This window comes from Zosterops lateralis (genome assembly GCF_965231275.1).
Source record: "Zosterops lateralis genome assembly, chromosome: 5".
In the NCBI taxonomy this organism is placed as follows: Eukaryota; Metazoa; Chordata; class Aves; order Passeriformes; family Zosteropidae; genus Zosterops; species Zosterops lateralis.
The window spans coordinates 43,424,554-43,443,014 of NC_139766.1; the positions used below are offsets into that span (position 1 = coordinate 43,424,554).

Here is an 18,461-nt window from a genome sequence, read left to right on the forward strand (position 1 = left end):
TGGCCCCCAGGGCTGCGGGGGGGGCGGTGGGGCGGGGGCTGCGCGGGGCGGCAGCCGCTCTCCCGCCCCCTCGCACACGCTGGTCCTTCCCATCACCGGCGGCGGCGTTCGGGAGTTGCTCCCGCGGCGGCGAGGCGGAGGCACCTGCGCGGCGGTGGGGAGTAGCTCAGAAGGACCATACAGCAGGGCGCGGGATGCCCGCGATGCCGCTTTAGCGGGCAGGGATGGCGCGGCGGCTGCGGGCCGGCAGGTGCCGGGGCGGGCAGGGCGGCGCTGCCCCGACGGGACGGGCGCTGTGGCTGCTGCTGTGGCTGTGCGCGGCGGGCGGCGGCGCGGCGCCGGTGTATAACCTCAGCCTGGCGGTGGACGAGGGGCTGCCGGCCGAGACGCTGGTGGGCGACATCCGCGCGGGGCTGCCGGCGGGCGCGGACCCTCCGGGGGGCTTCCTGCTGTCGGAGGGGAGCGGCGAGTCGGCGGTGCTGGCGGACTTCCACGTGCAGCCGGAGACGGGCATCATCCGCACGGCGCGGCGGCTGGACCGGGAGCGGCGGGCGCGCTACAGCTTCGCGGCGGCCACGCTGCGCGGAGAGGTGGTGCAGGTGGAGATCGCCGTCACCGACGTGAACGACCACTCGCCGCGCTTCCCCAAGGACAGCCTGCAGCTCAACATCTCCGAGCTCAGCCCGCCCGGCACCGCCTTCCGCCTGCCGGCCGCCCGGGACCCCGACGCCGGGCGCTTCGGCACGCAGGGCTACGCGCTGCTGGAGGAGGGCGGCGCGGCGGGGGAGTCCCCGCTGTTCCAGCTGCGCTACGTGCGGCCGGAGCCGCTGGAGCTGGTGCTGCTGCGCCGGCTGGACCGGGAACGGGCGGACGAGCACAGGCTGACGGTGGAGGCGTGGGACGGGGGCAGCCCGCGGCGCCGCGGCCGCCTGAGGGTGTCCGTGCGGGTGCTGGACGAGAACGACAACGCGCCCGCCTTCAGCCGCGGCGAGTACCGGGCACGGCTGCGGGAGGACGCGCCGCCGGGCACCGCCGTCTGCCGCCTGCGGGCCACCGACCCCGACCTGGGCGCCAACGGCGAGGTGCGCTACGCCATCAACCGCCGGCAGAGCGACCCCGACGGCTTCTTCGCGGTGGAGGAGCGCAGCGGCGTCCTGCGCCTCCGCCGCCCGCTGGACCGCGAGGCGCGGGCCCTGCACCGCCTGGTGGTGGAGGCGCGGGACGGCGGCGCCCAGCCAGAGGTCTCCAGCGTCCTCGTCTCCGTGGCCGTGCTGGACGTGAACGACAACCGGCCCTCCATCCGCCTACTCTACCTCACCGAGACCGGCGGCCCGCGGGTCTCCGAAGGGGCGCGGCCCGGCGACTACGTGGCCCGGGTCTCCGTCTCGGACGCGGACGAGGGCGGCGGTGCTGAGGGCGGCGGTGGCCTGGCGCTGGCCCTGCTGGGCGGCGACGGCGCCTTCGCCTTGCGGGCGGCCGGGGCCGGCGTGTTCTTCCTCTGCGTGGCGGGGCCGCTGGACCGCGAGAGCCGCGACCTGTACGAGCTGCGGCTGGTGGCCACGGACGGGGGCGCGCCGCCGCTCTCGGCCGAGGAGCCGCTGCTGCTGCGCGTCGCCGACCTCAACGACGAGGCGCCCGCCTTCCCGCAGCCCCGCTACCGCGCCGCCGTCTCGGAGGCCGCTCCCCCCGGCACGGCCGTCATCCGCCTCACCGCCTGGGACGCGGACGAGCCGGGCTCGCCCAACGCCGAGGTGCGGTACGCGCTGGAGGGCGACGCGGCCGCCCTGGCCCTGCTGCGGATCGACGCGCGGAGCGGCGCCGTCAGCACGCGCGCGCGCCTGGACCGGGAGCGGCGCGCGGCGCTGGAGCTGCGCGTGGTGGCGCGGGACGGCGGGGAACCTCCGCGCGCCGCCGCGTGCCGCCTCAGCGTGCGCGTGCAGGACGCCAACGACAACGAGCCGCGCTTCCAGCGCCCCGCCTACCGCTCGCGCATGCGCGAGCACGCCCCGCCCGGCCGCCGCGTCCTCCAGGTGAGACCCGCCTTGACACCTGACACACCCGTAGCGTGGGGAATGAGCGCTGGGATGGATTGATCCGGGAAACCTGATAAATATGATTGCTTAGCAAAAGATTCTGAAAAGATGAAACCTGTAATCGAAATAGAAGCTCACTTTGAGTTGTAGGATATCGAGTCTTAGTTACTATATAACCCTATATATAACCCTATATATAACCCTATATATAACCCTATATAGCCAGCTGAAGGAGAATCCCTTTTGAGTGAACAATACCTTTCTGCTGGATGAGGGATTCAAACGTCAATGTAGCAAAACAGAAAAGTCTAAAGAGTAGTTTTTAGAGTTTAAAATATAACACATGGTAATGTAGTAGTTCTTACAGGCTGTATGTAGATTCTATAGGATTTTGTGTCTTGTGTTGGTTGGTCACTGTAAATTAGAATATTAATCACAAAAGGAGATATAATGTATTGTAACCAGGACCTCACTCTCTTGGCTCGCTCTCTCTGGACCTCACTCTCCTTTCCCTGCTCTTACCTCTGCTCTCTTCCCCTGCACTCTGACCCTGCCCTTGCTCTCTCTCTCCCCTCTTCTTGCCAGCTTACCCTCTTGCTCTCTCTCATTTTCTCTCTGGGACTTCCCTTCAGCCGAGGCTGGTGGCTGAAGGGAAGGCCCTTTCTACCCAAGACCCTTGCAATAAAACCACATATTCTAGAATATCTCAGGTTTGCAGAGTACCTTGTCCCTGTAAGTCACAGATGCTTCTACAGTCTGGCGCCCAACTACAAATGAGCACAGCAGCTCAGGTCTCCAGGGGGAATCAAGTATCCGCTCTGGTTAAACCTCAGAGGGGGTTAAACCAACTGTGTGATACTCCTGAGGACTTTGAGATGGTTTTCTGAGAGTCAGTAGGACCCGTCTCCGAGGGCAGCAAACTGAACCAGAGAGAAGGGCAGACAGTGTAACATAGAGTGGTGTGAAATTAAAATGCGCTTTAGGGTCTTTGTGATGGTTACTGAGCTTTTTGCTAACAATGTGAATCAGCTCATCCTGCCTTTGTAGAAACCGATTAGTCCTAATAGAGAAAAATATTCTGCTTGTCCATAAAACCCTTTATTCTTTGCAGGTGAGGTTGAATGGGGGCTTTGGAGGTCCAGAAGTTGACAGAGAGCCTTTTTGCTTTTAGCTTGGAGGAGCATTGCAGAGTGTGTACCTTTAAACTGAGCAAAGCCTTTTCCATCAGAAGAAAATTCACAGCAGTTGGGCCTGAGTGAATGTAGACGTGTTTCTGAGTTTAGTAAATGCAGAACTTAAATGAATTTGGAAAAAAACATTGCTTAAAGAGGAGACCTAGGGAGAACTGCAGTGTGTTTCCTCAGTACGTTTGATGAAAAATCAGTCTGTCTTTATCTTCAGGTGGCCTACTAAATTAATTTCATTTCAAATCATGAATCATTGATGATATTTTGGGTCTGACAATAGTTGATTGGAACAAAACACATTTTCTTCTCTATCTTTTTTTCTCTATTTTTTTCCCTCTAATTGCACAATAAGCTCAAAAAGTTCACGTCTTATACAGCCCTAATACAATTTAATCTATAAAAACTTTGGGAAGGTTGAGGTCATGGAGCTTTTCATTTCATATCCCAAGCCAAAAAGAAAATCCCATCACTGCCCACTCCTTTTCCTTCAATGCCATGAAAAAAAGAAAAATAAAGAAAAAAAGAGAAAGAAAGAAAAGAAAGAAAGAAAGAACGAACGAACACGGCGGCGGGGCTGATGGACAGCGATCGTTTACTTTTGATTGCAGTGGATAGAAACCCCCTGAAATGTTCCCGAGTGTTTTAAAGAAAATAACCACTGTGATTGTGGTTTTACTAGTTCTTTTTTTTTTTTTTTTTTTTTTTTTTTTTTTTTTTTTTTTTTTTTTTTTTTTTCTTTTGAAGGTTTTGTGAAGGTTTTGATGCATTAATAGTGCAGATTTCCCAGGGCCACAGGTGCCATGCACTGTGATGTCTTGCAGGTGGATATCACTCATAGTGCACTGAATTTTGAAAGTGTCACCATGCTGCCATAATACTGTTTAGAGAGTAGAAAGAAATAGTCGTGTCCTGGTAATAATTCAACCTGCAATAATAAAGCCAAGCATGAATGAGAAGGAAGCATGAGACATGCACAGAAGGCATAGCAGATGAGCATCCAATGGCCTGCCAGGAAAGGAAGCTGGTTCTTCTTGCAGATTAATCCAGCATCATCGTGGTGGTGTCCAAGTTTCATACTACATTGTGTGGCAGGCTTAAACTTTAAACATGTCCACCTTTTACAATTATCCTTGTATCTTTTTCCCCAGGAAAGGAAACCTTTTACTCAAAGATTGTGAACAAGAAGGGCTATCATGAAGTGGGCAGCTTCATTTATGTTGCTCTAGGAGTTGCAGTGAGTGATGAGAATGCAGAAAATAGGTTTTGGTTTGGCCAAGATGTTTTTCAGGGTCTGTGGTATGAGTCTCAGCTCCAGGTGAGCTCTTGAACTTAAGAGCTAGCATGAAAAGGAGGTAACCACAGACTCTCATTGCTGCTCCTGGAGAATAGGAAACAAATTAAGATACTGAAGGAGGCTACTCATGTCACTTCTTCCTCTGCTCCACATACTGGAAGGTGGTGATAAGCATTTATTCTATATTTGAGTCACAATCATGATACCTGGAAGACTTCTAAACCCTCTAGTCTTTTCCCTGTACAAGCAGAGGGATTCTTGCAGTAGGGCATTACTGAAGTAATCATGTTCATCAGTAACCTTTGCTTGGGAACCAGCTGGTTACAAACCATTGCCTCAAACACTGTCCAGAGCCTTCTGTCTTAGTGCTTTGCTGTGCCTCTGCCCAGCCACTAAATAACTGGACAACTTGTTCCCATATGTTCTTGACTGCATGTTGGTAATGTTTTCCTTCTGGGATATGTAACTCCTACTGTGATCATTCAAGTTATCTTCATTTCCCCTCTACCCTCCACAGATGTAGCCCATAATATGGGCTAGTCTTGTGAAATGGATCAACTTGCATGTAAGTCTGTATTAGTGGTTCCTCCTAGTCTGTAGGAATTCACCAATTAGAAGATGTACTTTAAAGACACAGTTTTCAACCACTTCTGGAAATACTGCTTTGTTCCAGGCATATGTCTGGGCTTTTCCTTGTGGACAAAAGACTCTCCCTTCCAGTGCCCATTGACCAGTAAGGGAGAATCTGAATCCTGAAAAATAAATGAAATTTGTTTGCATTAGCTAATATAAGAAAGAAATGTGGCTATGTAATGATTGCATCCTCAGGGTAGATGACACAGGTGGAGATCAGAAATCTGAGCAGCCAAATAGGAGAAAGTTAAAGGAAGAAAAGAGAAAACCAGTGGGAAAGTAGTGGGTTATCAGACATTAGAAAGTAGAGCAGAAGTATGTAGTGAAAGATGTAAGTAGAATTTTGAAGTTATTAACAACATTTATTTAACTTTGGCCTGTTTTTTGATGCTGAACTTCTAGTTTGTTACTAGTTGTTGTAGACACCCTTTTGTTAAAATTTTAGCATTACTGGTGGCAAGCCTAAACAAAAAAGAAGATATAGGGAGGTAAAAGTGAAAGCAACCAGAGATAAATTGTAGATTAAGGCAATTTGCAGTAACTAAAAGTGAAGCAGCAGAAGCACTCTTGGTGTGATCTGATGTCTGCAGACATTTTAGCGATGCTTTTATTTTTGCAGATGTATCAACATCCTGGTTTCTTCATGTAGAGGTACTGCATGTTAATTTTGAGTTGTCACTGGCCTTAAGGATGACATCAGTTATTATGGTGATCTTTCAGCATAACATAAATCTATTTTCCTCATTCTGTATATGTTTGGGGCTTGTAGGTTAAACTAGCTTCCACTGCCAGAGTGTGCTGTAGCTTGTAGGGTATAAATGTGTGACATAAATGTCATTCTCTTATAGTGCACAAGCATTCTTATGAAAGGTCTAACAAGTTATGTACCTGTAATTGCAGAGAACAATTGTATTGAAGAGAACATTGTCATGACTTGGTGACAGTCATGCCAGTAGCATTTCAGTAAATTTATTTTCTTTTATGGTGTATTAGAAAATTCATGTTTATTTGCTTTAGAGTCATCTCTGAAAGAGAAGAGGAAGAGAAAAAACATATGTTATCTGGCAAATGATAGAGACCCATATGCATTTCAGTGTTATGACAACTTGCACTTTTCTGGTCCATTAAGGAGGCTGTTTCAACTTACTGGGTAGAGCTTCTCTGTTCCTTTTATTTAAAAATAACAGACTTTCTGATGCTGTGATTGTGGGAGGTTTATAAATGCCATGACAACAAAGAAAGATTTTGTTTAAAGGTCTTAAAGCTAATCTAGGTATGCCAGGAATTATGAAATAATAAATCCATGAGATTTTAGAAAATACTATTTGAAGGTATAATATATATTAGAAGGATGCACATGGTTTGAGGATTTTTAAAGTGCATAGTATTGTTACTTGTACTTAATTGAAATACATTTCCAAGAGCTACTTGAAGAGAGAGTTCTAAAAAAGACATTATAACATGCATCTTCTCTAATTTTTCTCTGCCTTCTGCAAAATTAAAAAGGAAACTAAGAGGACAAAAAGGAATGGAGGATACATCCCTGCTTTGAGGGATGGAGACTTAGTGACTGTAATCTGTCATTGAGACGCTAAGCAGGTAGCACCAGCATCTGCTGCAGACCACATTTTTTTCTTCGTTTTCTTTCCCTGGATGTTGAAACAAGGAGCTGAAAGGACTGTCCTTTCCTTCATAGTTTTGGTTCTGGATCATTTAAGCCACACTGCAATTACCAGAAATGAAGCAGAAAAAAAGCAGAAAAGAAGCCAGCAAAGAAGGTTCGTGTAAATTCTAAAGAGTTAGGAAATCCAGCTCATCACTGTTAGAGGTAAACCAGAAAGAAGCTAAAAACATCATACCATGCATTCCTCTCTTTGCTTCTTGAGCTTTCCAGGTCTTATTTTCATTGTATTCAATTTAAAGTCAGCTGCAGAAAAGACAGATTTTGTTTGTTGACTTGAAATGCTGCTGTGTTTTAAAACTAATACAGTTGACAACAGAAAGACCAAACCCCAGACTAAACTACAGTAACAGCAAAGAAATTTGTAATCTAATCTGTAACTATAATGGAGAAGTATTAATTTCTTCATCCAATTTCTATTCTTTACTGAGTCTGAAAGCAGTTAACATGTCATCATTTATCTGTTTGATGTGTAATTTTGTAGCAATTATTTCTTTCTAAATTCACAACAAGTATCCCTTTGCACTCCTGAGCTGTTCAGTAGATTCTCAGTATATTATTGCAGCTTTGTGGGTATAAAATTGGTTTTCATGGCTATGCACAACTTTCAGTGATCTATTAATTTGTAGCTTTAGGAAGCGTGGGTGGTCTGGGCTCAAAGATAAATAGATGTTTCTTTGAATCTGTACAGGAATAGTAGATGGCCATGCTGAGCTGATTGCAGGAAGGAAGGAAAATAGAAAAATCAACCCCCCAAAATATATAATTTTTATCATTAGGTAACTTCAGGTGAATGGGAACTCTCAAGATGCTTTTACTTAAGAATTCTCTTATGGTGGTCTTTTAGCATTTTAAGAATAGAAAAATCATTCTCTTGGGTTGGGTTTATCACCCGAGATTCAGGTTGTTAAAAGTCCTTGGCCCTCTAAAAGCTCTGAGTTGTGTTGGTAGAAAAAAGTGGAGTCCTCAAGGCCTTGTTTTCAGGTTTCTTGTGATGTTTATTATTTGATATCTCAGAATTTTCTCTGCTCCCAGCCGAGGTCTGGACAGCGGCTGGGACACGAGGTGACTGCCCCCCGATGGGACATCACTTTACATTTATACATTTATATTTATAGATAATTACTTTACTTTTATAGATAATGACTTTACATTATACATTTATATTTATAGATAATTACGTGTAGGTTATTTACTATTTTGTACCAATGCCTAGTGCTTACACTAAGAGGGTCACTTCTACTTTGACCCAATCCACTCTAACTACCTTATATCATCACCACCCCAGAAGATGGAGGATGAGGAAGAAGGAGATGAACTCAAGGCACCACCCTAATTCCTCCATTTTGGCCCCCTACTTATCTCTATTCTATGAACCCTAAAACTACTAAATTTTTCACCTTGTCCTGTGCTAAACTACTGTTTTCACATCCTGGTGGTTTGTAATTCCTCTCTCTGTGTCGGAAGCCTCTCCCATGGACTAAGATCAAGGCCAGTGTCTTCCTGGGCTCTGTGCCAAGGTCTCCAAACCCCCTGGACCAGCTCCACTCCCCCCTGTCCAGGGCTCAAACTCCCTTCCTCGGGTCCCAGGTCATCCAAGGGGATGTCCTGGACTCCGACACTGTTCCATTTAATAATTAAAGCGTTTGTAAGAATGTGACTTTCCTTGATGCAGGTGTTTCAATCCAGCATCATCACCGAATGGGTGTGATATAAGAATTTGGAGATATAAGAAGCTCTGATCCTGGGAAATGGGAATTGGAATTCTTTTGCTTCTCTTAGTTTGTGGTTACTCTTAAATATGGCAAGTGTTAAATTTTCAGTGTCTAACAGCTGCAAAAAACCAGATCTCCAAAGGTAATTGCCCCCCATCTGTGTAATAAATATTACAGCTGTTTGCTACCTTTATCCATGATTTAGAGAACATATGAAATACTGAAACTTCAAAACCACATTGACATGGAAAAATTTGGCTTTTATTTGAGATTTAAAAATTATGTTAATGTTTAAGAACAAAAACATTTTGAAAATTATTGCAGTAAGTTGCTTTTTTTTTCTAAGTTGTCAGAAGAATCTTTTAATTGATGTCAGCCAACTGGATCTGGAAAGAGAGAAGTTTTGAAAGCTTATGTGTGGCTAGGTCTAAAATTTTCTGCATACTTCAGTCTATAGCTGTGATAGGAAAAGAAGCATATGTGATAAAAATATTCTTGTTGGAGAAATTAGATGTGTCCCTAACTATGGAAGAAGAGTAATGATATTAAAAAGTCTTAATCATAGACTTTATATTGCAGAGAGGTGTGTATTAAAATACTAGCTAATAGACTACTCAGAGCACCAGTGGCAAAGATAGAGTCCTTGTATACCTTTGGCTGCTAAAGTTTCAGATTTTTATGCAGCATAATAAATAACATTTCAGTTAAATGTCCAGCAAGAGTTCATTCACAGCCACTGACCTTCTGGAGTAATGGTCATGAACTAGTTTTTTAGATGGAAGTCATTTCAATTCAGAAACAGGTGGGTTTTGCTAGTGTTCACTTTTATACAAAGAATTGGCATCAGCAGTTGTCTTATAGTACACTAGAGCAAATTATTAATAAGCTGTAAATGGATGAGTATGGTTGGGTCTGGCCATTTATCAATTGTTAATGGCATTTTATCGTCCTTATCGTATTTTTATGAATTGCTGGGTCAGCAGAAGGCTTAGACTTTCCTGGAAGGCTTTAAAGCATTGAGGAACAGTTGACTTAGGAATCTCTTAGATTCCATCTTACTATGCAAGCAGATTGACATGCAGCAGAATGAGCCTTTTTATTTTACTTCACAGCTCAGTTCATTCTTGAAAACAAACTTCTAGCTGCATGCTGAAAAAAAAAAAAAAATCAATGATTTCCAGAGTCTGCATTTTTCTTTTAAAGTGCATGAGTTTGATTGAGAATCTTAGGAGCTTCAACATCCATGCAGATAGCTTGGAGAAACTTGCTTTGCAGTATTTCAGTGATAAGAATTTGTCTGAGCAATCTCTACTCCACATTGAGTGTCAAACTATTGTGAACACTTCTGTAGTGAGGAGTGAGGCTCTCTGTCCAACTGATTCTTCAAATCCTGCTGCAGGTGTGAGCAACATGGAAGCAGAGATATCAGCTAACAAAAGCTAACAACAATTTTTCCTTGGGGGAAAATATCACACAGCTCTTTTGGGACAGGTGTTATATGCCAGAGTCAGTGTATGTATTGTATCAGACCAATATTCTACCTAGCCCCATATCCTCCTTCTCATAGAAGCTAAAAGCATACACCCTGGATGAGTGCAAGAGCAAGGCAAATGTGAAGTTTTTCCTCATGGATATATGGTGTTTCACCATTTTCAGTTTGAGGACATGCCAGGCAAGGTAGTTTCTGCACATTTGTAACCCTGAATGGATTTTTTTTTCTGTGAAAATTACCTAGCCCTCACCTCAACTTTTCAAGTATCATTGGCCCTAATATGCTGTAGTAGTGAGTGTATCAATCAGCTGCCTATTCCAGGAGAAAGCACCTTTTGCTCTCAACCTGGAGACAAAGAGAATGGTTAGTCCCAACTTCTTATGTTTTCATTTTTTATACATCTGCTGTATAACCTCTCCATCCTCTCCATTAATTTCCAGCACTCATTCTTGTTAGCTTGGAAAAAAAAAAAAAAAAAAAAAAAAAAGAAGAAGAAGAAAAAAAAGGCATTTGGCCAGTAGCTACTCTTTAACTCTTTAACACCAAATGCTGAAATGTGCCATTGGTGAAAAGATAAAATTAAGCCTTGTGTACAAAGGAAATGTTGCAGAAGAAAGTTCACATTTTATAGAATTGATAGAAGATAGTGCCCTTGCTCACAGTCTATGGGAACAGCGTACTAATCTGTGTAAAAAGGCACTTCTTTCAGGAGGAGTAATGGATTTTTTAAATGATGCTCATAAATCACAGTTCATTCAATCAGTTCTAAGCTCTTAGAGACAGCTATATAAGAAGCTGCACAAAATCATTAATTTCATTGGCACTTAGGTGAAATAATTCTTCTCAGAAAATTGAATTGCAAGGGATTTCTGTCATGCCTGGAGAGGGGTGGTGTGTTCAGCATTGCAACAGAAGATGTGCAGATACTTCTCACCTCTTTGTACTGAACTACTCTCCTATATAAAGTTGCATATATGATTTTATATTATATATAAATAAATGTGCAACTGATTAAGTAGCTGTATTCTATCTAACACATACATGACCAAATGTAACTTGTAAGCATTTACAGTAACTACTAGTGCACTCTAATGCAGAAGGGATGTTTGTAAGGACCTGTGGGCTGGCTGGCTATGCTTGGATATAAAGCATATCTGACTCTGCTGACTCCTCTGGACACTTAAGGGTTTTTAAGGTAGAGGAAGGAAATATGTACCAAAGTAAGTGGATTACTGATTAAGTTATATGTAGAGTTAGCAGAACATATTTTTAAGGGACAATGCTTATGTTGCAATCCTTTTTTGTGCCTATTTCCTCACTTCCACAAGCTTCCCATTGATAACATGGGTTACTCTAGATAGGTAAAATCTATGGACTTTGAAATGCTTTGTTTAGAAGTGGGTTTTCATTCTGTAACTGAAAGTACATTAGAGACACAGCTCTAGGTTCTCTCTCTTCCTGTTCTCTGTACTAAAAATAATTACATTTATGCCAGACTTTACTACTTCCATTTCCTGTGGGATATGTCTTGAAATAAAAATCAGGATACTCATGCCTATTTAGTTGTGCTCACAGGCTGCACTGCTTTAAGCATAAACTGTTGCAGTACCAACATTATTTGCTGTAATAAAAGCAAATGTACTAACTTCCAGCCCTGACAGATGTCTCAATCTCCTGCATTGACCTTATGTGAAGTGTTTATGTCTCCCCTTCCCCCTCCTTGTCCCTAGCTACTTCCTTCGTGCAGGGAATTAGGTTGTCATGCCTTGTCTGCTCCACTTCCACTGACTTGTGCCCACATCTGGTACTGGGAAAGGGGCAACAGGAAGGGCAGTTTTTAGCTAATGTCTGGCTAAACATATGCAAGACAAACAACTTGTGTATGCTCTTTTTCTAACAGTTATAAACAAACACATATGGTTTAATGCAGTGTCCAAGGAACTGGATCTTTCCGATCAGAGAAACTGTTGGAGATGACTGCACTCTGCTTCTGGTGCATTACCTTCTACATGACCTTTTGTTCTCAGTTGCATAAAACCCCAAGAAATAGAATTTTATTCTACACATTCAGTTTTTCCTGCTTTGAATTTTGAACTCACGATTTACCAAGGTCTTTTCTTCCATGTGTCCTTTTATATTGTGGCATTAATATTAGACTTATCACTTGTATGAAACTATTTTCTCATAAGCTGTTATCAGTCACAGATATATCGATATCTTTATCTCTGCTTCTTTACACCAGTAAGGTCACCTATTAAACACTCTGCATAGATACATAGACATCTAATTATTTTTTGCTTAAGGTTATTTCATTAATCATTGACTAGGCTATTGCATTTTTATTAATTAGATAATTTTATGAATACATTTCAGTTTGGTACTTTGATCACTATGATGCTTAATTGACATTTCTGCAGGATCAATGTGTGTTTACGTGGACATGGACTCAATAAAGCATGTCTATTATTCTCTTCTGGGAAAATTGTCTTAAGATGCTCCCAAATGGAGAAGAATAATCTCTTGGAGAGAAGGATTATCCCTCTGTTAGTGCTTAAGCCATACCTGGGGCTGTTAAGTGCATGTTGTATGGGTAGGGGGTTTGGTGTACTACTAGAAAATACTTTCATTTCAGGAATGTATTAACTCAGACTTGAGAATTTGCAGTTACATTCAGGGGAAGGGAGGCAGCAACCTTAAAGCACCAACTCAGCGCTTCCTCAGTACAGTACGCAAAACACTCAAAACCCACTGCTGCTCATGGAGACACCCAACAGAACCTGATTTACAGCATTTAGAGAAATTAAATCACTGAAAGCCCTTTGGGTGTTTTGGAGCATACTGTGCTTACACTTGTAGTTACTCTAGTGGGGCTCTGGGGTAGCTGTTCAGCACTAGTAGCCAAGGCTCACTTGGTGTTTGGAGCCCCATCAGGATCTAGTCTCCAGCTCATGGTGCAAAAGCAGGACAGAGCAAAAATTGCTCAAATTGAACATTGTCTATTTAATCGAAGCACAAATTTTGGTAATGATGAGCTTTAAAATAGACAGAACCTGGTGTTTCCTGCCTCTGCCTCATGCTTGTGTAGGTCTATAGTAATATTGTACAACAGTGTCACTCCAGTTGGTACCTGGACAAGTTGAGAGACAGTGGGGAGAGCTGGAAGGTCTTTTCAAAAAACTTGTGTTGTTCAGACATACAGGGAGTTCAGGAACACAAGCTGCAATGAAATCAGCCACAGATTGTTCTTTGGGGAGATTTTCAGGTTCTCTGCATTTTGAAAATCCCAGCTAATTTAATGTGTGTCTGGGTTTCTTAGGGGAGGAGAGTGCTGTGTGCATGACACTGTAGGAGAAAGGGGATGAAAAAAACTAATACTAAACAAACTGAATGTGACCTGCTTTTCCAGAGCACAGAAATCCTTTTTAATGTAACACATTTTAAAACAATGTGTGCTGCTGTGACTAGCAATAGAATAATTATTTTCCCCTAAAGTTTAATTTGAAAATGAAGTCACAAGTTAGAAAATTCTTTTTCCTTTAGTTTTAGATTTTAATAACTTTTAAAGGATCTAAGAGAGAGCATTTAATTCTGGGTTTCAAAAGAAAAAGAATGGCAACCTCCCATATATGTGGCCCTTGTTTGTTTGCTCAAAATAAAATTCCATATCCTGGAATTTGTTTCTTTTCTTTTTCTAGCCGTCTTTGAAGTTGGTGTCTTTAACAATAATTTTGGCTGGGGTACAGCTTTGTAATGATTTTGCTATGATAGCAGGCTGCTTTTGTGTTCTCTTTCCATTGATAAAAAACAAACCTCAAGTCTCTTAGGTTTTTAATATTCAATTAAATGTTTACATTTTCTCAAAACTAATCAATATTTTTGGTGGGGTGTTTATTTATTTATTTAATTAATTTTAATAGCCTCATGCCTCTATCTGAGGATGGGGGAAAGACCTGACAGCTGAAACAGCCTTTTTGAAATGCTTACTGCTTTTAATTTTCAGAAATGTTTGTCTGAAGGGAGGATCTAGCCAATATTTGAGAATTAGACTAGACCATGTGTTACATTTCCAGAACTCTGTGGTTGTGGGACACAAGTTATCCCTCAGTTTCTAAAACTTTGTTGTTGAAATACCACATTCAAAAATCACCAGGAAACACAAATGTTTCCTATGTCTATTACATTTTACTGGAGGCCATTTATAGTGCACTTTTTGAGACTTTGATTTTATACTATGCCATTATTCTTGCTAATTGCTTCTAATGGAAATCATGTTTTAGACCTACAAGCATGCACTAATCATGGTAATTTTTCCTAGTAAATATGGATCAAAGTTAGAAACATTGGTAGGGATTATCAAGTGCTAATCTCAGTACCCACCATCCCCAAAGGCTCCCAGTGTCTGCACCTCCCTTTGCCTACCCCACATTTCTCAGAAACATATCAGAACTGCTGTGCATTTGAAACACATGGCCAGGCAGGTGTTTCCATCAAGTCTCTGGCCCTAGCCAGACCACTGGACCTCTCTGCTCCATCATCTATATTCAGTGTTTTCCAAGTGGACAAGTTATTTGCAGAGGAATGTTAGTGTTTAACTGGTAACATCTCACCTAAATCAGTTTGCATTTATCCTTTTTTCAGACTGGATCACTTTGACTTACAGTCATCCATGTTTGGGGTTTTTTTTTCTTTCTCTTCAGTTCCCAATGAATAAATTCCCAGCTCTGAGCAAAAAATATTAATTTGTTGCAATTTCATATTTTGTCATTCTGTATTTGTTACTTCAGTCTTTGGGTTCTTCTGTATAAAGATTCTCCTAATTTCCCACATTGATAGTGCTTTCTAGTTTCAAGAATTATTGAATGTTATTGAATTGCTTATGTTTTTTTTTTTCCTGGCTAATTGATAGATTTAACAAGCTGGTTATCAATACAACCAACATATTCATTAATTTCTTTCTTTGAGACAACTTGTTTTGATTCTTTCTTTACTTGTTCTTCTGGTTTTTGACTAAAAGCTGTGCTGTCTGTACTAAGTACTATGTAAAGAAAAGTAACTTCTGTTGGTAGCTTTATTAAATACAGATCAGCTTTCTTCTGTGCCTAGAAAAAAGTCTGTTACTGGAAGGATACTGAAGTACTTGGCAAATGTTTTATCTTCTTTTCTGTCTTTATTCTTTGGAAGTTGTTCTAATAGTCTATTTAAATCAAGCTGGTAGGATTGTAGTTGCCACATTCAGTTTTTCTCCTTTTCTGTAGTCCCTCCGTTTGATATTTTTAAGAGATACTGTTTTTTAAGATCTAGAATGATTATGGCTGCAAGCTTGCAGTTTGATTTGTCCATTTTATAATAATTCTATATTGGGTCCTCCCAATTTAAATGTCGTTTGAATTTTACCTATAAGGACCAGTTGTGTCCTCTCTGTAGTTATGCTGGCCACAATCACTGCTGATAGAAGAAGTAGGGAAAGTACTCCTTCAGTTCTATAAAATGGCCAATTTTAACAGCATGCTCTCATTTCATCTTAGTACACATATTTCTCTTTATTTTCTTCTGTCCAGGAATACCTATTTTTTTTTAATTGTGATTAACTGAAGTCCTAGACTTTTCTTATATTCAGCCCTCTTTTTTTGGTCATTGTTCACTGCTCATTTGAGCATTATGTATTTATCACATAAACTTTGAGATACAGGCTAACTGTTGTTCATTCCTTCATTTAATTTAAACTTAAGTGATAATTACATGGTCTGAAACACTCAAATCCAATGGCTTTGCTATTTTCATTGGTTTATTAGTCTCTGAGAAGTCAAAGCTTCTTATAAAAAATGATTCCTGGTGATATTCTGTCTCCAAGAGTATAGTAATTCTCTCTGTATATTTTCAAGTATAGCTCTGTGGCCAAGGAGACCTAGAGCAGATACTCAGCTTTATTCCATGTGATGCTAAGGGAAAGAATCCACCAAACAGCAGAATATCCTCTGAGCATTAGCTCAACACTTTGCAGCTGTTAAAATCTCATCTTCTTGCTCTGAGGACTAACCATCTATGTTTCTCTTGGCTCATGGACTTGCACATGAATTCATTCTGGTTTGGGGTTTTTTTTTTTTAATAACATACAGGTTAACTGGGGTTGCCAGTAAAGTTCCTCCTCTGGTGGGATATTTCACTGGCTTATGTGTTAGGGATTTATTTCATTAGGCCATTCATTCTTTAAGCCCCTGGAATCTGAACCTCTGTGGGGTCTCTAAGCACCTTCTGGAGATACCATAAATCTTTCAAGTGACTGTTGGGATTCAGCCCAGCTCCTCTTGGCTTCTGCACTTTCCGGCTTTTCTTCATAACAAAGCTTTTCTGACATTTTGTTCTCACGTGAACTTACGTGTCTCCTCATAAATAAGACCTCTTTCTTTCTCCTCTCTGAAAATTATTGAGATTGCCCCCTATGTAGGCTTTTCTTTCAAAGCTTTTTAAGCTTATGCTTTATCTGCTCAGTGAATTTTTCTTGCTTGGGTGTTCTCTGCTCTCTCCATTTCTTCCTTGTGGACAAGCAGGAGAAAACTCTTTACTGATTTTAAATCAACCTCACTCAATGAAGCAATTGTTATTCTTACTGGCCAGTCATTCTGTCTGATTGGAGTGGTGTGGTTGGAAATAGTGTATATGAGAGTCAATTAAAAAACAATATTTATAAAACAATTTCCAAATCTCAGACAAAGTTAATGAGTTGTTTACAGGGAGGATTCCTGGACTGTCACAGTAAGTGTGGATATTCTCATCATGCGGTACTAAAACTGCTTTTCTTGAGTGGAATTGTTAATAAAGCCTTCACAGAGCCTCAAGAAGCAGATGGTAATCTGTGATATTCCTCACCCTGCCTTTAAAAGTCCTCTAGAAAATTCAGGACCACTGAATATTTAGAATATCAATAACCCATCTTAGACTTAATATTCATTGAATTAAATAAGCAAGAGCTAGGATCTCTGACTTGGAAGAATAAACATCTCAGGTGTACTCCTCTTGAATCCATGAAGTTCTTAAGCATGAATGTAATTGTGGTTATAATTCAGCCTACTTTGTTTATAACTTTGCTGTTGCATGTTTAAAATGGGAGAAAAGATTACACGGGTAATTAAAGTCCTGGTGGACAGTAAAAACAGTTTTAAGGTAATAAGAAGGAGGCAGACTAACAAATACAGAGATGAGACTGGAATATTAAGCTGCCATCCATAGTGACCAGAAAAAAAGAGGCATTGTGTCATTATCATGGCAGATAGCAACCTTTAATACAATATAAATCCAGAATATTTTTTTCTGTTTAGATATCTGAATGCTTTTTACCAAGTATACAGTACTAAGACCATTCAATATTCTTGCCATATTCTTTTGCAGCAATAAAGTGGAAGTGTTAATTCTTATCCTTTAAAATATAATAAAAATGGGATTCAATACAGAACCATAAGTTGAGTTCTAGTTATTTGGCTACTTTTGTTTAAAATGCGAAAATTTTTTGCATAGAACTCCTCTAGAGTCATTAATATCACTGGATTAGCTCATACTTTCTTCATTTGTACAGTCACTGCAGTCCTTCGAAACCATAATATAGTACACAGATTTAGACACTGGAAATAAATATTGTGTGTATTTGTGACAATTGCAGGGGAATTTTATATCTTCAGAAAGTTACTAAGCTGTAGGTATATGGATCACAGCTGGCTGCAGCATCAATGATATGGATGATCTTTATGTGATATATTATTCAAAACATTAAAATATTAACATTGATTTGGTAGAGCCATGTTTAATTTGTTCTTGCAATCTGTATGTTTAGGAGTAATTTATCAATTTTCAGTAACTCCAGTACCATTAGTCAGAAGTTCTTTTAGGTGGATATTTTTTGATCGTCAATATGGTTTTGACATTTAGACCAGCAGCATAAAATAAGTAGTAGCAGTATTATCAGCAGTTATCTTCTCTGGTTCAAATCCCCAGAGATGTGTTCAAATCCACAGAGATGTGACTTCTATTGGCTCTTTTATCACACTTATTCTGGTTCAGTGCTTTAAATCTTATCCTGCCTTTTCTAAGCTGAAAAAATGATACAGGCATTCACTTAGAATGAACCTGAAACTAGTTTCACTGTTTTTTTTTTTCTATTTCCTATTAAATATAGAGTTAATAAGGTGCTGCAGGCTGAATGAAACATTGACATCCTTTGGAAATAAAAGATACTTTTTGATCCTCAAGGAAAGCAAAGAAGTTAATAAAGTAAATGTTCTCTCTTTTTTTATTATTTTTTCCCTGATAGCTCAGTTGTTAATTCATTCATAAAGGGACTGAGGCAGAAATCAAGCTCCCATTTTCCTTTTTCTGAAAATGGGTGTGTGATATGTGTAGGTGAAGGCTTTTCTTGTACATTAAATCTACACACA

General features: G+C 41.7%; 1 protein-coding gene across 1 annotated transcript in view; it reads left to right on the forward strand.

Moving 5' to 3' along the window:
* Nucleotides 1–215: 215 nt before the first annotated feature.
* DCHS2 (dachsous cadherin-related 2) overlaps nt 216–18,461 on the forward strand; it is a gene marked incomplete at its 3' end in the record, with an annotated part of 97,605 nt that continues 79,359 nt past the window's right edge. The window contains exon 1 of the mRNA XM_083861966.1: nt 216–2,030. Within this exon, the coding sequence (XP_083718092.1) occupies nt 225–2,030 (1,806 nt within the window). The 5' untranslated portion in view covers nt 216–224. The remainder of the gene's footprint in view (nt 2,031–18,461) is intronic.